The sequence below is a fragment of the Glycine max genome, chromosome 12, assembly GCF_000004515.6.
Source record: "Glycine max cultivar Williams 82 chromosome 12, Glycine_max_v4.0, whole genome shotgun sequence".
NCBI lineage: Eukaryota > Viridiplantae > Streptophyta > Magnoliopsida > Fabales > Fabaceae > Glycine > Glycine max.
The window spans coordinates 8,331,962-8,358,890 of record NC_038248.2 but is presented as its reverse complement, the minus strand read 5'-3'; the positions used below and the strand labels follow the sequence as shown (position 1 = coordinate 8,358,890).

Sequence of the window (26,929 nt, the reverse complement as noted above, 5' to 3'; positions counted from 1 at the left end):
AATAAGAAAAATAAATACATATAATTCAAGTAGTAGAAGTATTTTTTTGGTTGATCCCATCTATTTAATTAAATTTGATTATGAAGTGATTTCACATATATATCAAGTTTCACACGATTTATTAACAAAGATATTTAGACTTATGTACACAAAATTTAAAATGTTATCATTTACATATGGTGTCAATTTTGTTATGTTAAAAAATATACAATCCTATCTATTGAACTCAAAATGCTATCATTTATTAATGATCATTAAACATTGAATTAGCGTCCATTATTAACCTGTAATATGAACAATAAATTGTTAATTATGAGTTTATATTGGAACTAAAAGTATGATATATTTTATTAATAATAATTTCTTTAGTATGAAATACTAATATATATTGTCAAAATACTAACATTTTAGTTTTTGTTAGACAAATATTATATTAACAAAAGACAATTCTTTTTTTTTATCAGCAAAAAAAACAATTCTAACACTTACTAAATTTTGCTTACGAATTAATTTTTTTTGTCATTATAATACAAACTACACGGAAAATTCAGAACCAAAAATACACTCACGCACTCAAGGAAACTACGAGGTGGTCTGCCTAGATAATATACATATATTATCAGAGTTAACATTATTTTACATATCTCTTATAATATCACATTCTTTTTAATTACATAAATTATTTTACTCTATATTACTTTATCTTCTCCTTATCTAATTTTGATGTAATAAATACAAACAAAAATTGTAAAAGTATATAATTTGTAGAAACTTATTATACATAATAAATGAATCTACCGGTACACCAAAAGTCCACGTCGGCTTTTGACTTTAATATTATTCCACTTGTTATTTAGAATCGTTTAACGTTGGGTCGAATTCCCCAACGGTTTCACAGCATGCACCATTAATAGATAGTGATAGCATTCGCTTATCGCTAGTGGGCGTAGCCTATATAAAGCACACTCATCATTCTCAAAGAGCAACAAGTAGCAACTGGAATAAGTGTGTATTTGAGTTGTTTTTGCAATTATGGGTGTGGCCACTTGTTTCCATCGAAAATGGGTTTCCGTGAGTGTAGTTGTTATGTGCATTGTTCTTCAGTTGAGCGTGATCACTGTTGTTGGTGATGAGAAGCTTAACAAAGAAGGATTCGGAGATGATTGTCGATTTGGACGTGAACCACGTTGTGGAGGAGGAGGGTTGGGTCGTCGTGGTGGAGGAGGAGGCTTTGGTGGTGGTGGCGGCGGCGGATTTGGTGGTGGAGGTGGTGCTGGCGGTGGGGCAGGTCATGGTGGAGGTTTCGGTGCGGGAGGAGGTGTAGGTGGTGGAGTTGGAGGCATTGGTGGTGGTGGAGGAGGTGGTGGAGGAGGAGGCGGTGGAGGTGGATTGGGTGGTGGGTCGGGACATGGTGGAGGTGTTGGTGGAGGCATAGGTGGTGGAGCGGGTGGAGGTGGAGGTGGAGGAGGAGGAGGTGGCGGTGGTGGTGGTGGTGGTTTGGGTGGAGGTTCAGGCCATGGAGGAGGATTTGGAGCGGGTGGTGGTGTAGGAGGTGGTATTGGTGGTGGTGGAGGAGGAGGAGGTGGTGGTGGTGGCGGTGGAGGAATAGGTGGAGGTTCTGGCCATGGTGGAGGCTTTGGTGCTGGAGGTGGTGTAGGAGGTGGAGGAGGTGGAGGTGGCGGCGGCGGTGGCGGTGGTGGAATAGGTGGTGGCTCTGGTCATGGTGGAGGCTTTGGCGCAGGTGGTGGTGTAGGAGGTGGAGGTGTTGGCGGCGGCGGCGGACGTGGTGGAGGTGGAGGGATTGGTATTGGCATTGGGATTGGAGTAGGAGTTGGGGTTGGAGCTGGTGCTGGTGAAGGTTTCGGCGTTGGTGTTGGTGGAGGAGGTAGGGGTGGGGGTAACAATTAAGCACATTGCATGCATGAGGTTATATATGGAACTTTGATTATGGGATCAAATATATAATTATGTCTTAATTAGTTGACCATATTTGGATATGTGCCTCAAGATGAGTTTTTTATGTGATGATTATCATAAAGTGTTGTCGTAAGTTTAAGCAAGGTTTTTGGAACAGTCCTATTACAATTACTAGATTCCATGTTAATTAATAATTAGTGACACTAGTACTATACTATCTCCATTTGGGAGAGTTTGCAATCTTCATTTGTAATAACATGTTTAGTGTTGTTAACTATCATTGATATTCAGAAAAGTGTAATGAATTGCTTATCTGCATGTAGATCACGTCTTTCCCAAATTCTGGTTTAATATATATAGACCCCGTTGTTATTTATATGTAATGGAATATTAAAATTAATTTAGTTTTATTTTATTAGTATTTAATAAGCAGATACTATCTTATCTGCTGATACTTGTGTTGAAGTGGTTTAGTCACCAAAAAGTAACGCTTTAAAGTTTAAGGCATTGTTAAGGGATTAAAAGGAAATAAATTTTATTATGTAAATCATGGGAAAAAAAATTATGATAAATATAATTTTGTCTCTTTTAATAAAAAATATGAGGAATGTAATTTTTATGTCTTTTGATGGAAAAAATATTCTTAATTCTTTGAATATCTTTAAGACACCTGTTAGTATTTAACAAAGTTTAATTCATTAAGAAAAATGGTCAACAAGAAATAATGGTATAAGTTTCAAACTTTCTGTTGTGCCATAAGTGGCAGAGGAGCTAAAGGCTGACGAGGGACAACCTATATCCAGCTCGCCATTCCCCTCTTGTTAAAGACATTTTGTACATTGTAGTATTGTACATTTGCACCTTAAAATTAAGCTAAAAATAACAAGAAATAATTCTAATACAATATATGATGAAAACCAATTTGTAATGAGAAAATAATTGACCTATAAAATATGTTATTGAATTCAATTTCTTTTTTTTTTTTTAAGTTGTTTGTATTTCAAGAAGTCATTTTTCTAATAAGTCAGATATACTTAAAAACAGAAAAATAATAAGCAAATTATTAGTTTTATTGAAAAATATTTCTTCCATAGAAAATTATCTTAAATTGATTCAGAAACACCTATTGATTCTAGTGATAAGGTGTTTAAGTTTTCTTAGATGAAGTTTTTCAAGTAATTATAGTAAAAAAGAAAAAAGAAGTTCGGTGAGAGGTTTACTTTTGAAATGAGAACACTTGACTTAGATTACGTTGAGATCTAACATGACTAATATTGAGTGTCAAACATAAACAAATTGATTAACTGTAGTGTTCATTTGTTTTAAAATTAGATAAAACTTAATTTTGAGCTGTTAAAACTTTATATATATATATATATATATATATATATATATATATATAGACATTAACATTAATTACAGAGAATTTAATGATTTTTAACTCTTATTTTTATTAAGTATGCTTTTTTATTCTTCTTTTTATTTAATGTACAATAACAACAATCATAAAGTTTGAACCTAAGATTCCATGCAAATTACTTAAATTTTCCACTTCGAAAGACCCTAGTGATTTTTTTTTAATCTTATTCGAACCATTTGAGTTTGTTTTTTTAAACATGGTACTTAGCTACTAAATGAGTCACAATTTATTTTACTTAACAAGTTACTGAGTTGTGCCTGTAAACTCATGTTTAAGAGTGAGTATAATTTATCAATGAGAATTGACTGTAATGGAAGATATTAGTCTTCCAGGATATGATGAATTGTAATTTGAATGAAAAAATATATTTGAATATTTAATTTCTTGAGTGTAAATAATCTGAGAAAAATAAGAAGAAATAAGAAATAAATGATTGATTATATTTTATTGATAATAATATAAGGATATGATAAAAAGAGATAAATAAAAAAATGTCAATAGAATTTCACCTTGTTAGATATTCAAATATTAATACTCAATTTGAATCTCTGTATTCATATTTAGTTTTCAATAATATTTCAAATAGGAATTGCATCTAAAATAGGTGTTGAATATTACATGTGAAGATAAAAAAAAAACAAGTATTCTTTCTAGATTCATATATAAATAAAAAAGTGATTTTATATCTATAACTTAAATATAAGTAAATTTAATTAATTTTGTTATGTTTAATGTTATTATTTTAAAAATATTATTTATTTAATGTTATTCTATTTTCAATGATTTTTTTATTTATGATAATAAATTTTAATGAAGAATATTTTAGAAGTTATTTTAGTTATTTTTATTTATATACGAGTGTAGAGGAAAGGACTATAAGTGTATCAAATTATTATCACAAAAAAGAATGATGGAGTTGACCTTTACATTTTTAATGTACCTCTAAAATATCATCTCGAGTTTGACCTACAATCATTATACCTTTATTTCTTGTACTCTTTTTATAGTTTATAGTTTTTTTTTATTCGAATCGTTTATGGTTTCAATTAAATTTTGTTTTCGCCATTGTGTTTGAAAATATTTTAAAGAGAAATATGATGTTGTCGCAATTTATTTACCTAATAAGTTGTATGTTTTATTCAAACAATTATTTTATAGAAATATTTGTTTATTTTAAACATAAAATGAAATATATTTTTCTTTTCAAAAGTAATTTATACCAATGCTGCACTAACTAACACAAGCCTATAAAGTATAAACTGCCGATATTTATAAACGGGTCTGTTTATTAGTACTACTTGTAGTATAACGTTTGAGTTAGGGAACTAAACAAATTAAGAATAAACTTAATTACATTTATTTAAATATTTTTATATGAATTTCAATTAAAAATAAAGTTTCATATCAATAATTTATATAATAAAATTAATATTTAAGATTAATAATAACTATTGAAATAAAATTTTAATTTTAATTAAAATAATAACATTACAAACCCATTAATGCTACGCAGAAAGGTAGATTGGTAGCCAACCGTATACACGCCTGTAGAGTTGACCAACTCCTTTACGCGTATATGTCGAGCTTGAAAGCAGCACTTCGTTACCAATTATAATTGGTCAATTACCACCAAATATTATTGTTATGATTATAGCTAAACACACAATAAAAAAATGAAAAGGTTTCCCTAATTATTGGAAAAAGAAAAGGGTTTCTTTGTGTATATATGCTAAGGGAACTCATTTAAATTTTTTAAAAGAAAATATTTTTCATTTTAAATTTAAAATAATAGTTTGTAGCCAAAGAGTGTCTTGCGTACACTCACTTATAATGGACAGTAGGAGGAGTTGTGTAAGATAATCAATATTACAAAAGGCTAAAAAAATAGAAAATAATTAATAGTCCAATTGAAAGCCATAGTGTGTGTAGTGTGTACAATGGACCGGTACACTGCAAACACAAAAAGTCCACGTCGGCTTTTGACTCACATTATTTCCACTTGTTTATGGTTTAGTAACTTGGCGCCAATTTCCCAACGGTTCACAACATGCACCATTAATAGCATGAACCAGTGGATACGAACGAAGCCTATATAAAGAACACTCGTCATTCTCCAAGAACAGCAAGTGGATAAAGTGTACATTTACATTGTTTTGGCAATTATGAGTGTCACTACTAATTTCCATAAGAAATGGGTTTGTGTGAGTGTTGTTGTAATGTCCATTGTTCTTCAGTTGAGTCTAATCAGTGTTGTTGGTGATGATTGTCGATTTGGAGGCTGTAGGGGTGGCTTGGGTCGTCGTGGTGGCGGAGTAGGGGGAGGTATTGGTAGTGGTGGTGGCTTTGGCAGTGGCGGGGCGGGACAAGGTGGAGGTGTTGGTGGTGGAGTTGGAGGAGGCATTGGTGGTGGAGGAGGAGGTGGATTGGGTGGTGGCTCAGGACATGGCGGAGGCTTTGGAGCTGGTGGTGGTGTTGGTGGAGGAGTAGGTGGTGGAGCAGGTGGAGGTGGAGGAGGAGGAGGAGGAGGTGGTGGTGGTTTAGGTGGAGGCTCGGGCCATGGAGGAGGATTTGGTGCTGGTGGTGGTTTAGGAGGTGGAGTTGGTGGAGGAGGAGGAGGTGGTGGTGGTGGTGGAGGAGGAGGAGGTGGAATAGGTGGAGGTTCGGGTCATGGTGGAGGCTTTGGTGCCGGAGGTGGTGTAGGAGGTGGAGGAGGAGGAGGAGGTGGTGGTGGTGGTGGAGGAGGAGGTGGAATAGGTGGAGGTTCGGGTCATGGTGGAGGCTTTGGTGCCGGAGGTGGTGTAGGAGGTGGAGGACTAGGTGGAGGTGGTGGTGGTGGAGGAGGAGGAGGTGGAATAGGTGGAGGTTCGGGTCATGGTGAAGGCTTTGGTGCAGGTGGTGGTGTAGGAAATGGAGGTGGGGCAGGTTTAGGTGGAGGAGTAGGTGGCGGCAGCGGACGTGGTGGAGGTGGAGGGTTTGGAATTGGAATTGGAATTGGCATTGGAGTAGGAGTTGGGGTTGGAGCTGGTGCTGGTAAAGGTGTTGGTGTTGGTGGAGGAGGTGGAGGTAAACCTTAAGCATTCATGCATGAGGTTATGGAGCTTAATTAGCTAACCATATATATTTGGATATGTCCCTTAACACGAGTTGTTTATTTATCAAAAAGTGTTGTTATGAGTTAGGTTGTGGAACAATTTTAATTACACTTAAGAGATCCATGTTAATTAATTAGTGACACCATCTATCTCGGAGTTTGCAATTTTTATTTGTGATAATGGCTTTACTTGTATTGAGAGATCACATAACAATCTACATATAAATCATGTATTTTCCAACATCTGGTATATATATTGTGGTTTAATAGATTTTGTCATTTACATTCAACCTTTTCTTTCGATGAATATGGATACTATTTTATCTGTTACTGTCAAGTAGCTTACGTTGAAGTTGTCTAATCAAGACATCAAAAAGGTACTAATTAATTAATGCTTTGAAGTGTTATTAATTTCAGAGTTTCAAACTTTACATATATAGGCTAATGAGGGACAACACTTGGCTTGGCAACTGAGTTATAGAAAAGTTTACATTGAGACCTTTAGAGTGACTCGTATTGAAATCCATCCATATATAATTATATATATACTATCCAACACAAGGTTCATACGACAGATCACTTGTTGACTAATTTGTTGAGTTGGGTGATGGATAATGAATATGGTTCAATGTTTGATTGAGAGGTCACATTAATTCCATCATTTTCCCGAGAACTAATGTACATGTAACATGGTAGCAGACTAGTTTTCCAAGTTTCTTGTGTAAAATCAGCTAGCAGGAGTTCATATTTCTTGATTATCCTCCTAGCCATAAGGGGTTTTTGATTATTTCATGTCATCACTGTTAGAAAAGATCGAATTAACATCATCCCGTTAACATCATTTAAAATAGATGTTAGCAAAATCATGATAGAATTTTTGTGAATAAAATACTTTTGTTAACATCCATTTTATTATTTTTTCCTTAACAACAGTTTTATTAATAACATTGGTTTTCAATAAAATTAATGTTGTTATTTTTCTAATTAATAACAATTTCCATTCTCGCGCCCAAATGTCTGAGAACTTGTTCACCTCTCACACGCAAAAACCTCTACAGCCCTAGCCTCTGTCGCCATTGTTGTTGCCTGTCGTGGTCACTGTTGTCGTCTTCCTAAGCCTTCCTCTTCACTGTCCTAAGTTGCGCCCTCTCTGGTGTTGTCCCTGTGGCCGACATTGCAGGCATGTCCCCAATCGCTTTCTTCTCTCTTTACATTACATTTGCATCCATCTTGTATAATTTATTTCTTCCTATGTTGCGATTAACTTTAAAGACGCCACACAAAAAAATGCAGAGGAGAAAATAACGATAATAAAAATATATATTGCTTAATGAACTTTTCATTGCCATCAATTTCGGGCATACTTTTTTGATTCAGTTGTTAACAATATCTGAGATCATACAACTGCGTATTTAGTTATTGTCAAGTCCTTGTGTATTTAGTTAACAATATCTTAGGGATTTTAGTTGGAACTCTTGGTGTTGGTATGTTTTACTGTCAAAAGTTTTGTTTTTCATGTATGGTTATTACTAAAGTCACGCATTCCTTGTGAAGCATTATAGTATTGCATATTTCATCAGTATGATGTTTTTCTATACATTTCTTGTACCTAAATTGCTCTGCTGGGTAGCAAAGAGTATCTAGCTCCAGTTATTAAGTTATTACTCCCTTCGAAGGAATGACATTATCACAACTTTCACTAGGTACATTGTCATAGTTAAACATACTTGTACATAAAAAATTGTCTCTTTGCTAGTGTTCTTAAAGATTGTTGATAATTTTGTGTAGCCTCTCTATTATTTATTTATGATAAATCTATGGCTTTACTAAATGGATAATAACCTCTACGCTAAACAAAGGGGAAATAATCAAATATATTGTATCTAATGGTAGCTAAGTTCCTGGTTAGATTTTTTTAACTTCCAAAAACTCAAGACTCATTTGCTTTGCTTTGCATGAATTACTAAGTTGTAATTCCTTTTCTTATTAATTTTCATATGACTATATTTGTTTTATAGAAACCATTGGTCTGGTTATTGTCTCTGTACCACCCAAGAAAATGAGGCATTTGTTTAATTATTTTATAAAATTACTAAAAATATCATAAGTTGGGTTTCAAGATGAAAGATTTAAGGTTGAATTAGAATAAGCAAAATCTCATTTTACTACTTCCATTGCCAAGGTTTATTAAGCAAAATTAGATTAACTACAATTGAAGATTGATACACATATATTATATGGTTGACAACTTTTGAGTTTTGACATTGTTATGGATTTCATGTTGAAAGCATGGATTGAATAGAAGTTTGTCTATTCATCTCTTGTTACTGTTGGAATTTTAGAGGATCCTTATAAAATACCAATATAATCACCAAAAACACATTACGTTAGATTATCAATAAGAGTTTTAGGAATATCTGGATCCATAATGATTGATCAAATAAACGCAACGAAATCTAAATCCGTAAGTGATTTCTGATCTATGTACTTTTCTTAGGATCTGTTACGGAATGTTGTAGAGATAACGGATAATCAACTAACAGCGTAACCGATGGCTTCATGCTTCTTCCTCAATCGAAACATCTTTATTCCTCAATAGGACATTCGTAACTCTTCAGATGGGGGAGAAGAGAAACTATGTGTGACAGCTTAGTATATTTGGGATTATAGTCTTCTTATAGCGTATTAACCTAATAGGGTTTCCATTATCCCCTAATGAGTCAACACTGACATTTGCTCATTTAAGTCCATATCCTATGATTTAGTTGTCTAACAGACTCACTTAATTTGATCACATAAAATAAAACCCACTAATGATAAATATCTAATATAATTATCTTATAATATTAGTTCACATTAATTATTGGAATAGAAATTTTCAATAATCTCCCACTTGGGCTACATATTGTAACAATTATATCAAAAATCCTTAAGCGTCCATTTGTATGCTATTTACCTTTAGACTTCCACCTTAACAACCTGGTTCATCTCATGTATCAATAATAGAATCACTACGTCTTTCGACACTACAACAAATGTAACTAGACCCCAATGACCACCACATCAATACACTTAATGACATAGGTCAATATGGATAAGCAGCATGGAAGTTACATGCAATGTTATCTCAGTCATGCCTATTTCCAATTGGTCCAAACTTTATTCTTTATAGAGATCAATCCAAACACAACATAAATATTCCAAACAAACAAGCTTATAATGAAATGATAAACTTCAACTTTATTTCTGCAGAAAACCTAAACAACAAAATGTTTGTAAGCCATAGAATATAGAACACAAGCAAGACTCCCACTAAACTAAGATACTATCAGGAATTACACCCATATGAGCAGTGTGCTCATGAAAAAACTAAGTGTCAGACCTTTAGTAAGTAGATCAGCTAGCATGGAATGAGCCCTTATATGTTCTATACAGATCTATATTTTCTGAATTCTTTATTTAACAACCAAATAATTTATGCCAACAAACTTTTACTTGGTTGAATCCTTAATAAGACCGCTAAGATATTATCCCGATAAACACTCGATGGCTACTTAATGTTGACAACAACAGACAAGCCAGTTACAATAATTTAGCAATCATAAATTCTAGTATGATTTCTCATAGCAAATATTAACTCCACCAACATGGTTAAATGTGGATCCTTATGTGGACTGATTGCCATTAAGACATTATGTACAAATCGAAGTCAGAATAACCAATGATCTCTAAACTTCTAGACTTTTGATATGAAAACATGTAGTTTCTTGTTCTCTTTAATTAGCGCATAATGCGTTTTACTACTTTCTAGTGTTGTATACCAAGATTACTCATATATCACCTTAGGACTCCCACTAAAAAATATTTCAGGATAATAAAAAATAAACTTAAGAATACATGATAAATTGTTACATAACTATTTTGCAACAATAAACCGTATGACGCTAGTAGGATGTCATCAACATATAATACCAAAATAATAAATTTACTGCTACTGAACTCTTAGCACACACAATCATCAACCAAATTTACTACTACTTTTGATATGAAAACATGTAGTTTCTTTTTCTCTTTAATTAGCGCATAATGCGCTTTACTACTTTCTAGTGTTGCATACCAAGATTACTCATATATCACCTTAGGACTCCCACTAAAAAATATTTCAGGATAATAAAAAATAAACTTAAGAATACATGATAAATTGTTACATAACTGTTTTGCAACAATAAACCGTATGACGCTAGTAGGATGCCATCAACATATAATACCAAAATAAAAAATTTACTACTACTGAACTCTTAGCACACACAATCATCAACCAAGTTTACCTCAACACCATAAGAGATAATCTTGATGAATTTTGTAATATCATAGACGAGAGACTTGTTTAAAAGCATAAATGAATTTTTTTAGTTTGCATACCATAGACTTTAGATCATCTTAAACAAGATTTTCTGGTTGCACCGTATAAATTATTTCATCAATGTTTCCATTTAGAAACGTAATCTTTACATCCATCTATGCAAAACAATTATCAAAATGAGCTACAATGTTATTATAGTCCTAAGAAAGTCTTTCTAAGAAATCAAAGAGAAAGTCTCTTTGTGATCAATGCCTTCCTTCTTGTAAAACTTTTGGCAACAAGACAATATTTATATATCTTAAAATTACCCATTGAATATCTTTCAACTATAGATATTTATCTACAACTTATGGGTTTCACACTTTCAAGCAATTTGACAATATCCCAAATGTCATGTTCAACCATCGATTTTATTAAATCATTTATGGCATCAATCCACTTGAGAGTTAGAGCATAACATGATTTGGTTAAGGTCAATTAGACCTTCTCGGTCAACCTAATGTCATATTCATGCTCTTAAAGAAATATGACATAATCATATCAAATTACATTTTTTCTTTGTCCAATGGATCTTCTTAATGACACTTCTTGAGGTTATTGAGTTTGAACTTTAGGTGGTGCTTGCGAGGGAATCTTAGTGTTGTCTTATCTTTTAATAATGTTAGGAGTAACATCATTATTTAATTAGAATATCCATTTCTTGAACAATGGTAAGTACAAAGGCTTATCTATTATCAATAACAGATTATTCTTTAAAGACAATACTCCTTATGTTTCCTTCCCTTCCAAACTCAATTTCCTCAAGGAGTCTTGCATGTCTCAAACATGATCTTAAAGTGGAATTGTAAAACTTATACATGCGAGAACTTTAAATGTAACACACACAAAAATTATAACTAATTATCTTTAAGTTCAACTTAGCTTTATGCAACCTATAAGACATTGTTTCGACTGAACATCCCTAAATGTGTATATGCCTAATGTTGGAATTTCCTCGACTCATACCTATAGGGTAGTGACTACTTTAATTGGTACCCTAAAAGGATATAAATTTCATTTTTTAATGTCTTTCCCCAAAGCGAATTTGGTAGAGAAGAATTAAACTTTTTACCATATCTATACAAGTCTAGTTTCATTATTCTGCAACTTTGTTCATGCTAGGTTTGTCTAACATTACATGTTGTAAAAAAAATTCACAATTATTGAAGAACAACACATGGGGGACTCCAAACGTTGTACCTTAGGTCATATCTATCATAATATTCCCCAAGGTCACATTTGACAACCTTAATTTTCTTTATTTTTCTTAATTGAAGTTTAACTTCAGCTTTGAAAGACTAAATGTCTAGAGGTCAAAACTTCTCATAATTTAAATAAAGAGAAATCATCTATGAACACAATAAAATACATTTGTTCATTCCATGAATCCATAAGGAATAAAACACAAATATATGTATGTATTAGTTCTAAGACATCCTTAGTTCTTTCAGCACTTGAATTGCTTTTTGTTTATTTTCCCTTTATATACTCAATGTAGATTATAAGGTCCAATCAATATAAAGGATCCAAAATTTCCTATAACACAAGCATCCAAAATCTCTATTAAGAGATATGACTTAAGCGCTTATGTTTTAAAGTGACGAAATTCTCATTTAACTTTAATTTTTATACCACCCAAAATTGTTTGCAATAGGAACACTCAAATATTCATAAAAGAACTCATAACATGCAACATTTGAATCATAAGTGAGTCTAACTTTATTATTTCTAATTGAACAAAAATAACTGAATTTGTCCAAATTAGAAATAAAATTTGGTTTAATAATCATGTCAATATATGTCTGAACCAAATTCAAATGAAATTGAGTCCTTTAAAGCAACATAAAAGTTCTCACAGCTTCAACTGCAACTTTATGTCATCGCCCACATAGATGAATCTTTCATTATCACTTGGCGGATGACTCCATAGGTAGCATCGTATAGACATGCTTATGTAAGTAGTAGAACCAAAATCTACCCATTAACATCTTTCGGTACAAAACTAAATTGACTTTAAAACAAAAAAAAAATGAAAAGTTTACCATTTTTCACACACTAAATAGTTTAAATGGGACTTCCTTTTTTATATATATATGCCTCATCCTACAAAAGCAATAAGGAAATTCCTTATTTTGTTCTCTTGTTTCTTTAGAAAAAAATTATACAATATCCTTAACTCTCAACTGACTCCTTTCAAACTCTAAATTTTATATATGCAGCTTTGAAATTCAAATAATATGAGTATTTTAAATCGTAGTAGTAGCAAAACAACAATTAAATAAACATACAATGAAAAAATAATCTTTATGTTAAATTTCAAGACCCAAACAAGATACCTAGCGTACTATTAATCCTTAATCTTAGGATTAAAAAAGACTAACTACAAGTGATACTCTCAACACATTGATCAAACATTGGTGATAAGTCTTGTTGAACAAAGGTTGTCTTTGGACACTCCATTGCTCACATGAAAAACTTATATGATGATCACTCCGATCAAATGATGATTGCCTTTAAACATTTCATTATTCACATGGAAAATCACACTATTTATAATCGTCACATGTTTACCAAAGCAAACATGAAATTATTCTGCCAAATTGTGTCTTCCTTTGAGCCGAGCACAATTCGCATGAATAATTTCATGCTACATCCATGTAAATTCAATCAAATCAACTTACGCAACAGAGGTTACTTTGGAAACATGTTGTTTTAATCAATTTAACCAAAAAAATACAAGATAATTTAATATAATAAATGGGAGGTCTTAAAATTCACAACTTTCACATGTGATTTAGCTATATAAAAAATATATATATAATAGAACATGCAAATATTTTGCAGAATAGACTCATCACAATATACCTAGCACAATATTAATTCCTAGAGAAATTAATTTATAATCGATACTCTTAACACAATGATCAAATATTGACAATAAATTCTGTCAAATAATGACATTTCTTTGGACTGACTATTATTCACATGGAAATACATTTATAATTGTCACACATTTATTATCACATGTACAAAATATTATTTGGCCAAATTGCGTCTTCCTTTGGACCGAACACAATTTGCATAAATAATTTCATACAAAATCTATACAATTTTAATTAAATCAATTTTCACAATAGAAATTACTTTTGCAATATATTGTGTCAATCAATTTAATTAAAAAATACTAAACATACAAATAAATGGGAAGAAGAGACAATGGATTACCGGCTAACAACATAACCGGTGGCTTCATGCTTCTTCCTTAACTGGAACCTCTTTATTCCTCAATAGGACCTTCGTAACTCTTCAGATGGGGAAAAGAGAAACTATGTGTGACGGCTCGATATATTGAGGATCATATTCTTCTTATAGCGTATTAACCTAATAAGATTCTCATTATCCCTCAATGGGCTAACACTGATATCTGCTCATTTAAGTCTATATCCTCTTATTTAGTTGTCTAACGGACTAACTTAATTTAATCACATAAAATAAAATCCACTAATAATAAATAGCTAATATAATTATTTTATAATATTAGTTCACATTAATTATTGGAATAAAAAATTCCAAGAAGCTAATTCACAATTTGAGAATTTTATCCTAAGGATTGTGAGAGATGCACTTGACAATTGCTTGCTACTACCAAAGAGAATTTTATATGCTAATTCTTGATTTCATTACTTCTTTAAATATATTAAAATTTGTTATTGTCATAAGTTACCTATAAGTCATATCATAAATGGTAAAACTTAACATATATGATTTTGTAAAATTGTCAATTTTATTTCTACCTATGGTACTCTCCGTGCGTAGTTTGCTCCTGGTCCTATGCATTTGTATTGTCCATAGAATACAGTCCTAGTGTAGTGGACCCAATAACACCAAAACACATGGAAACAAATTAGAAACGCACTCACATGCGGATAGATCAAGTTGTGTGTGAGATTAGATGGCTTTTTTAGACCCTATGCGCATGCTGCTATGTCTTATCTGTATAAGCAAATATATTATATATATGTAGTTTAGGGGTAGGACTCTCCCTATATTTACCTACCCTTTTTTCTCTTAAAATTGCTACTAATTTCTTATACTTTACAAAGTTCATTTTCTAGCATTTTGTGTATTGGAAGGTTCATGAGCTCAAGATATGTTGTATGTATAGAATCATGTTGTAGTAAGTTCATAAAACTTGTTTTGAATCATAGAGTTACTTTGGCCAAGTTTGAATGAGGAAAAATTTAGGCTAATAAGGGATACAAAAATTAGGGCTATATGAAAGGGGCTTTCCAAGTATTGAAATTAATTGTTGAAGAGCTTTGTGTTTAGTTCTACAAACGGATGTTTATATAGTCAAAGAAAATACTTCATGTTTTCTGTTTGGTGGTTGCTATGTTTATTTTATGTTCATTTGACTTCTTGAATTTACAACCTTTTCTAGTTGACTAGCATTGAGCAATTTGGTTTTTTAATGTATAAATGTTTTGTTAGCTGAAATGAGATTACTTGAAGGTGATTTGTTATATAAACAATGTGAAAATGCATCTTGATTGCAATTTAATGAATGGTATTCTTCCTCTTGGTTGTCCGTGACTTAATGGATTCTAGTTTTTTAACAGACAAATATAACATTTTTGGGCAGTATTGGCCTTGAAATCAGTAGATTGTATAATAAAATTGAGGATGTATAAGTTTATATGAATTACTTGTTAAACTGTCTTTTGAGGGTGGTTTCCCTAAGCATGTTGAGGATTACTCTTGTAAAACAAGTTCTTTGAAGGGTTTCCCTTTTCTCTTATTGCTATTAACAATCCCATTAGTTTCAATACAAGTTATTTTCATGCAATTCTTCATGAAAAACAAGTGCAAGCTTAGGATTTCTGTTTTTATATGATTTCACTTAATTAGCTTATGGGTTCATCTTGGTTTTTGGGTCGATAGTTTATTTCATCCAGCCAGTGAGCTAGGGGACAAGTTAAGTTGTTTTTTCATTTTAGTCAACTTTAATGGTAGTGACCTAAATGCACTTACTAGATCTCTCACCACTATTTTGTAATGCAGCAAGAAAGGGATCACATGTGAGATGATCATATGATTTGTCAATCATTTAATTAGTGATTAATAAAAAAAGATGGTAATATTAAAAAGGTTGTTATAATTAAGGTGCTCTAGTGGTTGCAATTGCAAATATGTATACATGTACAGTTGTTCATAATTAGTTCCTCTATCCTTGACAGAAATATCCAAGTGATTGTAATTAATGTTAAGAAATTTCCATTTTCCATTTTTGGTCATTTAAATATTTTCTCTAAATAGTTTTTGATATAAAAAAGGAAATTAAAATTTGTTAATAACATTTTACTATTCTTTCATAATTGTTGAATCATATTATTTTAAGTGCTTTTGTGTGTGTTGTTTAACTCTTAATTGGTAGTGTGGTGCAATGTGTGCGTATAATTGACTTGTATTATTTTATTCAATGCATATATCAAACTGAAACATACACGTCCCTCTTTGTGAGTGTGTCCACATCACCCCCAACATTCCCTCCCTACTACTTGCAATAAAATAATGCAAAAATGACAACCAGGACTATGATCAATCTAATTCATGCACCATTTTGTTTTTACACTCCATGATGAGCATATGACTATGATCAATCTAATTAATACATCTAATTTTTTGTTTATACATTCTAAATGTGATTGGTGCTATACTTTTCAACTTCAGTTCTTGAGCTTATTTTTTCTCCCACATCCATTTGATTTTTTTTCTCCCCTTATGCTTGTCTGATCATTAGCTATATACGAGATGTTGTCTCACTGGACTAGACGATGCTTCATTTTCCCATTTCTAATATTATTTTTAACTTAATAACAATGGAGCAGTAAAATATTATCTTATCTTTCAAACATGAATTAAAATGGACATTTATTTTAATTAAGTTAATCAATAGGCAAAACAATAAATGTTCAATATATATATTTGTTGTAAGATTTTGTTTGACTTTACGATGCAATATTCTCACTAAGATAAGCATAATGTTGTTTGTTGTCATTGTTGTTGGATATTTTAATAACAATTATATTAACTATTTATAGTGGACTAAATTTTAAGTGACTTAATTGAGTTTGCTAGACTGTCAATTGTTGAAACCAAAATAATTCCTTATATGAAAACCATTATCTATAAAATCCAGAATCTTCATGTTAATCATTAAGAAATATACACTACAGGAAAGTTTACAATTTGCTACCAATTTTAACTATGAAAAAAAGTTCATTGGTAATTTGTAGCTAAGATAATATATGGATATTAGGAAGATGAGGTTGCAGCTGTAGAGTCTCTTTAAGATGTAGAATTAGATGACAAGCGGTTGAAAGAAATTGTAATATCGTACTTTATGACTAAATTTTTTAAGTTTGGTTTGTTAGCAGTCTAAAACTTCTCAGATATTAAGTGATTACTTCTCAATCTCTATTCTATGACTTTGGGTCGTTACATTTTAATTATTAGGTTTGGAGGGAGAAAAATATTTTTACGTGAAGATCACAATGTGATATCATTTTCCATAGTTGTTTTAATTTAGACACCGTAGTGTAATGTAGCCATATTGAATAAAATCGCATATAAGTCTCACCCATAATGTTATATCTTTTGATTTATTGAGTTTTAGAAAGAAAAAAAATACTAGTGACACTTGAATAACTTCAATCATGGTTTTGTGATAATTTGTAGACTATTTTTCCTTTAGTGTTTGCATCACCATTGTCACTCTTTGTTATTATTAGCGAGGTTCTTCCATTGTAAGTATCTCTTCCTGACACTTTTGTGCTTGTTACAAGTTTGAAATTACTTGATAAAAGTTGTGTATGGTATGATTATTTTAATGTATCTCTTCATGCTATTAATGAATGTTATTTTATATACAAGTTATGATTGATCGTTGTATTGAATCTTGAATTATCTATTTGGACACTTTGGGGAGAGTTTTTTTTATACTAGATTCATACACATAGGTTAAGTAATTTTTCTTAAATTTGATGAATTTTTGGTGTAGTGCATTTTACTTTGTTCTCTGGGTGCATACTTGATTGTGGTGGAATTGATGTCACCTCTTTCATGTCATGTACTTGGAGATCAATATCAAATGCTGCCAAAATTTTGTCAAATGTAAGAAAAGGTACTTAACCTATGCGTATGAATTAAATATAAAAAATTTATTCTTGAATGGGATAGGGTTATACCTTTATTGAAAAAAAAAAGCAAGATCTTCATGCATGGAATAATTTTAAGAGACTCATAAAAGATGAAAGATGGATTGAAGTTAGATGAATGCAAGTCGCATGAGCCCTGCGTATAAGGATGGGGTCGAATAGTTCTTAGAATTTTCCTTGGAGAGAACTCGCCCGGATGAGGATGAGAAATATTTGTGTCCTTATATTAATTGTTTGAATGAAAGTCTAAAGTAGTAAATGGCATATGGGACCCTCTTCTCTGTTATGGGATTAAAAAGAATTATATAACATGGATATGACATGGTGAATTGATGAACATGAAAAGGGGGTCCCAAACTGAGCAGGTTGATGTAGAAATGAGAGATCGATTAGAGGACATGATTCGTGATCTTGGACAATATTTTTTCATCAAGCACATGCCTCTTTGTATGATACATTGGAAAGTGATTCGAAGAAGCCTTTTTATCTGGGGTGCAAGAAGTCATTGACATGGTTGTTAGCGGTGTTAAGTCTAGTCAATGTGAAGGTCAGATATAGGTGGAGTGACAAAAGTTTCACATCATTGCTTAAGGCAGTGGAGGGTATGCTTCCAGAAGAAAACATGTTGCCAAAAAGATACTATGGGGCAAAGAAGACATTGTGTTTGATGGGTATGGAGTATCAGAAAATTCATGCATGCCCTAATGATTGCATACAGTATAAAGATGAGTTTGAAGAAATGCATAAATACCCCAAGGGTGGAGTATCTAGGTACAAAGTGAAGGATGGTGATGAGTGTAGTAGTGATGAAAGCATAGAGAAAGGCCCCCCAACAAAGGAGTTATGGTATCTTCCTATCACTCCAAGGTTTAAGCGACTGTTTGTTAATGGGGGATGACACAAAAAACCTTACATGACAAGCAAATGGGAAAAACTACGATGGAATGCTTCTCCATTTGGATGATTCTTCCTAATGGAAGAAAATTAGTCATTTGTATCTAGATTTTGAGAAAGAGGCAAGAAATATTAGGCTTAGACTTGTCGCTGATCAAATGAATCCCTTTGGCAATTTAAGCACTAACCACAGTTCATGGCCTATTTTGCTAGTAATTTACAACCTGCCTCCTTGGTTGCGCATGAAGTGAAAATACATGATGTTCCCTATGATGAATCGAGCCCAAGACAACCAGGAAATGACATCGATTCTTATCTAAGTCCCTTGATTGAAGACTTGAGAAAGTTATGGGACAAAGAGGTTGACGTGTTTGATGGGAATCGAAATGAGAACTTCAAGTTACATCCAATGGTATTTTGTACCATTAATGACTTTCCAACATATGATAATTTGAGTTGATATTGTGTTAAGGGGCATCGTGCATGCCCTATCTCTGAAGAAGACACAAGCTACTTACAATTGAAGCATCGTGCATGCCCTATCTTTGATGTAATTTGGTATACTTGTTTCATTCTCATTTTAAACTCATGTTTAGTATTTTTACGTTTGCACTTTAAGTATTTTTTTTATTTAATTGTATTTATTTGATGATTGATGATAATATATATATATATATATATATATATATATATATATATATATATATATATATATATATATATATATATATATATATATATATATATATATATGAATACCATTCGTACTGCCTAGGCTGATTTTGGATTTAATTTACAGGTTGGTTTCATTTAAAAAACAAACAAAACATTAAAAAAAAATGCCAAAGCAACATCACTTCAATCAAAACCGATGTTATTATGTATTATACAAAATCGGTTTTCGTTAGAACCAATATTGTGAGTACATAAGAACATCATTTTTTACAAAACCAATATTGTATAGTACATAACAACATTAATTTTGATAAAAATCAATGTTACTTTTTTGTTATACTACATCGATGTAAAAAATGTCTTACTTTTAAGGATGGAAATTTCAACATTGATTGAAAATTGATGTTTAATGTCTTCTATAATAAATGTTAATGACCTATTTTCTAGTAATGCATAAGGAATAACTTAAATCTCCACTCCATAAGCATAAACAAATAATTGTTGAAATAGAAGAAAAATAAGAATTATATATTGACGATAAAAAAATTTTAAACATTCAATCAATAATTTTTTTTCTCTATTTCTCTTCTTATTACTACATCGTCAATTAAATAAATTATTTATCTTTTTTTACTCTCTCTTATAGACACACCAATTCAAAGTTGTTCAAGAATATTTTTCGGAAAATAATAATGTAGTGATCACTTGTTATAAATTTTAAAGTAAAATTAATTTTAAATTATTGAGTGTAATTGAGATATATACGTAAATTAATTTTTATTACAAATTTAACTTTAAAACATTTTACCAATTTTTTTACAATAAAGCACATATACTAAGGCTATAGCAAAAAAATTATAAAAAATATACATATACACATGTACAGTTATTCTCGGTGTATTATTATTATATAAGGTCTGTACGTAATTACCAAAACACAAACGCATACTATCGCATCACTATTTCATCGAAGATTTTGGTTAAATCTCCCGGATTAATTTGTGAGAGTCATGCACATTATACGTGGGTGCATTCAATTACGGTTGTAAAAAATTTTAAAATATTATTTTGTGATAGAAATTTTGGTGATATTTAACTAAAATTTTAAAAAATTATAAATTAGTTTTGCTTTATTCAATTAAGACTATCAATTTGTTTAAGAAAATGTCTAACTCTAGTATTCAACTAAGATTTCTTACCAGTAACAAAACATATTTTTTGGTATTAAAAACTGACTAATTTCAATGAAGTGTTTCTAAAGTGAATTTTTGTGACCCTTAATAAGAGGTATAAATATAAAACTCATTTAAAAATCTCACACAAAACCATATATATAAGACTTTTAGTGGCCCTTTCTTTATTTCTCCTTCGAGATATGTTTGTTTCTTCCCAAATGCACCCCCCTTGCAGCAAGAATAATGACATTGGTACGTAGTTACTTTTGTGGATAAAATACCTACTGTCTATGACTCTTCAATGTCCAACTTAGTTCCGTTCATTCTTTAGTTATTTCCTTGTCTACTTTTTCTGAAAAAGTTAATATGACTTTCTATTTGATTTTTTTTTCAAGTAAAATTCTGTGAAGTGATATTCTATAATTTGATTTTTTAGTTATTTGACTAGGTTTTTTTTTCAAGTAAAATGCTGTGAAGTGATATTCTACAAAAACGGACTTCAAATAAAAGATTAAAACATTTTTTAAATTTATTATTGTTGTTATTTTTAGTTGGTATACTACTAATTATTCTTGTAAAGTAATTTATAAAAGGATATATTACACTAATCACTTCTGACATTTCAAAAAATTACACAAATTTTTCATATTTTTTTAACATTTATAAAAACATTCATATAAGAAAGTAAGTTGTAATGTTTTTCAAATAATTAAGGATATTTAGTGCATGAATAAAAAAACACGATGAGTTCGGGTAATGGTGTGCAACTTGAAAGGATTCTATGTATTTTATGTGTTATAGAAAATAATTTATTTTAAAAAAATAAGTATTTAATTTTTTTAAAGTGTATAAAATTTCTTAGATTAATCACAATTACACACCGTAAGTAAAGTAAGATAGGTCTCTAATCAATGATTTGGGGACATGTGTAATCTTGAACTTAGAACCAAAAATATTATAAATCAAATAATAATAGTTATTATTATTATTATTATTATTATTATTATTATTATTATTATTATTATTATTGAATAATTTGGCATTCATATAATAAAGTTGATGTTGATCTTTACCAATGTAATTTTAATTTTTGCCACTGATCTCTTTATACATAATGATCATAAATGGACTTTAGATTCTAATTGACAAGTTAAAATATGATTAAAGCATTATTTTTTTTATGTAAAGAACTGATATGACAATTTTGTCCCTTAAATGAGTGAGTTTTTGAGAGGGAAAAACTCTAATATATGCTACTTTAAGTAACATGAGATTTCTTTTAAAAAAAAAATAAGAATAAGAGATTTACAAGATTAAGATTTTAAAAGTATATAAAAATAAATAAATTCTTTGCTATCTCAAATGTCTTTAAATTATAAGGCGAATTTATTAAAACTTAATTAATTTTTTTTAGAAAAGATAAAATTTATTTGTTAAAAAAGGTTTACTTTAAAAAATATTTTAAATAAACACATTAAAAAAGTAAAAAAAAATACATTTTTACTAGTATTTTTTAAAAAAGGTTTAAATAAATTTTTATCCACATAATTTATTATTTTTTTTGTTTTTCATGCTTATAAAATTATTTTTTTTATTTTTAATCCTTGTAAATTATGTTGTTTTATTTTTAGTCTTTAAAATATTTTTGATAACACTTTAAACAATAAAAAAAATATTATCTAAAATGTCATAAGTAAAAATAAACATAACTTGTAAATAATAAGAATAAAAAATAATTTTACAAGAACTAAAAAAAAAATTATAAGAATTATAAAAATATTTAAACCTTAAAAAATAAGCATAATTTATTTTTGGAATAATTGTTAATTCTCCTACAAATTATTTTACTATCTTTTATGATAAATTTTAAATATGTTTTATAATTTCAAGATAATTAATATTTTTATTTTTTATTTAATACTTATCATAACAAAGGTAGAAGAATTTGTAAAAAAAAAAAAATATAGGAGGAAGAGATTACTCCTATTTTTGAGCTTGAAAGAAAAAAAAAAATCAAGTTTGGAAAACGAAAAATTCCAAACACATGTAACGGTGTGCCGCCTCATTGGACCAGCCCAGACCCTCACCGAACCGACACCCTTCTCTCTTTTCCTCTCTTCTCTTCTATTCCTAAATTGTAGTTCTGTTTTGCCAGTGATTGAAGCTAGTTAGAACAAGATGTTGCAGCTACTCTACACTGCGATTTTCTCCGAAATGCTTTTGATTCTCACGCTCGTCTTCAAAACCCCACTGAGAAAACTCGTCATCGTTTCCCTCGATAGTGTGAAGCGCGGTCGCGGTCCCGTGGTGGTTTCCACCGTGGGCGCCACATTGATGGTGGTTCTCGCTTCGAGCCTCTACAGCATGGCCAAGATCCAGCAACGCACCCTCGAGGCCGGCATAGTCAACCCCACCGACCAAGTCCTCATGTCCAAGCACATGCTCGAAGCTTCTCTCATGGGTATCTCTCAAAAACCCTTCTTTCGGTTCTCATCCCTAAACCCCTCTTTTCTAGGCTTTTTGGTTTAGGTTATAATTTTTTAGTTTTTGTTAATTGTGGTGGAAAAAAGAGAAATTACTTGGAGGAGTAAGGCTACGAATTGAATTGTGGATCGAGTGATTAATTGTGATCGTAATTTGCGATGTGCTGATGTTTTTATCCATATATGTGGTCACAGTGGTAGATGGGATTAGAAAGGGTTTTTTTTTTTTTTTTACACTGTTTTTATCTTAAAAAAATAGAAATATTGATTTCCGTTTTTTATATAGGAGCGTTTTCTTTTTTTGTTCAGTGCTATTTGTTGTTTTACACTGGTCTGAGTTACATTTGACTTCAAATGATTCTGTATTGGATGGCTTGTTTCAAGCTGTGTATGGGTTTCTATTTTGGGTAGGAATGGTTTAAGGTGTGTCTTAGGAAGGGGGACGTGAATTTTGGACTTGAGCTGCTGCAACTGGTATGGTGATCAGCCTGCTCCATATGATTGAATGCTTGAAATTATAAGGGTATTTGACGTGAGCAATATCTTTGTCTACTTTTTAGTTGGTCTGTTCCATTATAATTCTTTGTGATCTAATGTAGAAGTTGATGTTTTATGGTTATGTGTAGAAACCTTCTTGTGTGTATTGGAATTTCGATGTATTTGAATTGTGAGATGTTAAGAAGTAAAAAATTGGCATGGATTACCGAGGAATAATGGCATAATACTTTTTTTTCGGTCTTAACCCCTCGATTCATCAGGGGAAAGGGACCCCGACTAATCTGGTTTATGATACTTATAAAGAGATGAGAACAAAAAAAAAGGGAAGAAGAAACAATGATGGGTTCTTAATTGTCTCATTACATAGCTAAAATAAATATGATTCGATTTATTGCTTACAAGCTTATAGATTATGAAGTTTTGAATTTCATGGGTGTTTTGCAATATGGTTTAGTTACCCAACTTGATTATTTATTTATTTTATGATAATGCTTTTTCAACTGGAAATCTGAATAATGAAGTGATGGTATGGTGACTGTGGTAATCTGGAGCTTTGTGATATAACTCATATTATCATTTTTGTTTTTCTATATAATGCTATGATAAGATCAAGAGTGAGTACCCTTTTTATCTCTGTGAAAGACATACAATAAGATTATTTCATTGTATCAATGACTAGCTTGATTGACATTGTTTGGTTTCCTTTTTATTAATATTTCAAGCATCAACAAGAGCCTCTTCCCACTGTGGGTAAGCCAGCTAAAGTGCACCATTGTGTTTTGTCAAAAAACTAGCTTTTAAATAAAGGCAATTTAGATCTAGGTTTTAGGGCATATTTGGGAGTTAAGAGGTAAAGGGAAATGAAAGGGATCAAGGGGGGAAGGAAATGACGGATAAGCCCTTACACTTGTTTGGACGTTTCCAATTTACAGAGAGAGAAAAACAGACATTTGGGTAAATTAAAATGACCAAAAGTAATATGAATCTTAAATCCTATTTGAAAATTTTCCATTCCCTCTCAAATAAGGGAAAGGATTTTAAAAGACTCCCAAATAAGGGAATGACTAACCATCTCTCTTTTTGGCTTTCACTCCTAAGTTTGTCATCCGGACAGACCCTTAGTGAGTTTGTCTTTTTGACATTTTGTTGATCTTCGTGTAATTCTATCTACCGGGCATTCTTCCATATGTCCAATTCTTCTTATTGGGGCTTCTGTTGGTCTTCTCATCACATGGCCAAACCGTCTTATGTGAGATTTTACCATCTTTTCCTCAATAGGTGTTACGTCTACATTCTTTCTAATACACTCATTTATAATTTAATCTTTTCTTATATGTTCTTTGATACATGTTGACATATGCTATGCATAGGTTATGCTCTTGTAACCTTCTTGGTGCCTTATTCTCCAACACCCAGTACCATAAAGCATTGCTAGTCTTATGACTGTTGCTTAAAATTTTCCTTTTGAGATCAAGAAGCACCTGCCGCACCTGTCAAGCACAAATAATTCATGAAGCATTTTCTCCTATGCATCCACTTGGCTTGAATTCTATGATCTACTTCTATCTATTTCTCTTCTCAGTGTATGATAGATACAACCTTGGCATAAGTACTTGATTAACAGTGATGAACCTAAAAATTTTGGCAAAATAATAATTAATAGCTTATTTTCAAGAGAAAGAATTTATTATGGGGGTAAAATTGAAGACTTTGAAGCATAAATAACATCACACTATAATAGTGTTAGAAAAAAGTGGTGGCAGGTATACCTGTTTTGTTATAACTTATAAGTGGGTCTATCCCTCTTTAGTATTTTTTTTTCTTTTCCTTTTAAACTATTTCTAACATAGTGAATTCTTTTATGAATCTAGTCTTTGAGTGAGTTCAATTTATTAGATCTAATATACTAGTTGCCTTGTGTGGACCATGCTGATAGTTTTTGGTCAAGTCCTATTTCTTGCCTTAAAAGGGTAGAATTCTGTTTTGTAATATATGTTTTCTTATTTTACATTGCATATTTTTTTGTTTCTTCTTCAAGGTTTCTGTTTCAAAGATTCTCCATCTTTAGATTCTTCCTCTCATTTTTGTTGGTTATGGTTTAACTGTTTTCTGTGTCATGAGTGTCGTGAGTTGGATATTTCTTTACTTATTGTAGTTTTTTTTTCCTATTAATAGATATATTATTTAGTTTTTGAACTTGATCTTTTGCATCTAATGTGTGCAGGGTTTCTGCTGTTCCTCTCTCTGATGATTGATAGATTGCACCATTACATAAGAGAGCTTCGGTCACTCAGGAAGACCATGGAAGCTATTAAGAAACAAAGCCGAAGTTTTGAAGATGGTAAAAATGGAAATTCAGAGGAACATAAAGCATTGAATGAAGAAATTACCACATTGAAGTCTAAAATTAAGAAACTAGAATCTGAATGTGAGGCAAAAGGAAGTCAAGCTAAGACTTTGGAAACTGAAGTAGAGGCTCTTAAAAAGCAATCCGAGGGGTTCCTTATGGAATATGATCGCCTCTTGGAAGACAATCAGAGTCTTAGGAGTCAGTTGCAGGCCATTGACCAGAGCCCTTTGAATTTTGATAATAAAAAGAGTATGTGATTGTTGAAATATCCAGAAAACAGTTTTTATCCTTTGTTTTAACTCTTGTTTGAGTGTCACATACTTTCTTAATGAGGTTACAGTTGTAAATACCAAGTGTTTACAGACAGAGATTAGCTGTGTGGATTGAGTGAACTTGCTGTACTTTAAGCAGCTCATACATATTTGTATAGGTGATTTAGTCAGCCTATAACCATGCTGTCATAATGGTAAGATGATCATAAAGGAACTGATATTTATTGCCTAAGGTGAGTATATTCAGTGTTTGCATCCAACTGTGCATCAGTCAGTGAACCTGGAAAACCACCTTTTTTATGGAAGATCAATATTCAAATGATTATAAGCAATCAATTTAGAAATCAAAAGGGGTGTCGACTTTATAAATCGATTGCTTGTAATCATTTGAATATTGATCTTCCATACACAAGATACTTGGAAAGCAAGTCTGCTACCATACATTCTCGGAAGAAAAAAAAAGATTGAATGTCACCTCCCAATCGCGATGAGCCATATCCACCACCCAACTCAAAAGATTACTCAAGTGTCATAT

General features: G+C 31.4%; 3 protein-coding genes across 3 annotated transcripts; all 3 read left to right on the top strand.

The window, feature by feature from the left end:
* Positions 1–1,032: 1,032 nt before the first annotated feature.
* LOC102662066 (glycine-rich cell wall structural protein 1-like) lies at positions 1,033–1,908 on the top strand. The gene has a single exon (XM_041007533.1). It carries the CDS (start codon positions 1,033–1,035, stop codon positions 1,906–1,908), a length of 876 nt encoding a protein of 291 aa, XP_040863467.1.
* Positions 1,909–5,499: 3,591 nt separating this feature from the next.
* On the top strand, positions 5,500–6,411 carry LOC102661948 (glycine-rich cell wall structural protein 1). The gene is made up of 2 exons (XM_041007532.1): positions 5,500–5,953; positions 6,140–6,411. The coding sequence occupies exons 1-2, from the start codon at positions 5,500–5,502 to the stop codon at positions 6,409–6,411; spliced, it is 726 nt and encodes a 241-aa protein (XP_040863466.1).
* Positions 6,412–22,806: 16,395 nt separating this feature from the next.
* LOC100820199 (B-cell receptor-associated protein 31-like protein) lies at positions 22,807–26,586 on the top strand. The gene is made up of 2 exons (NM_001317695.2): positions 22,807–23,252; positions 25,997–26,586. Exons 1-2 carry the CDS (start codon positions 22,970–22,972, stop codon positions 26,377–26,379), a joined length of 666 nt encoding a protein of 221 aa, NP_001304624.2. The 5' UTR covers positions 22,807–22,969; the 3' UTR covers positions 26,380–26,586.
* Positions 26,587–26,929: the final 343 nt, after the last annotated feature.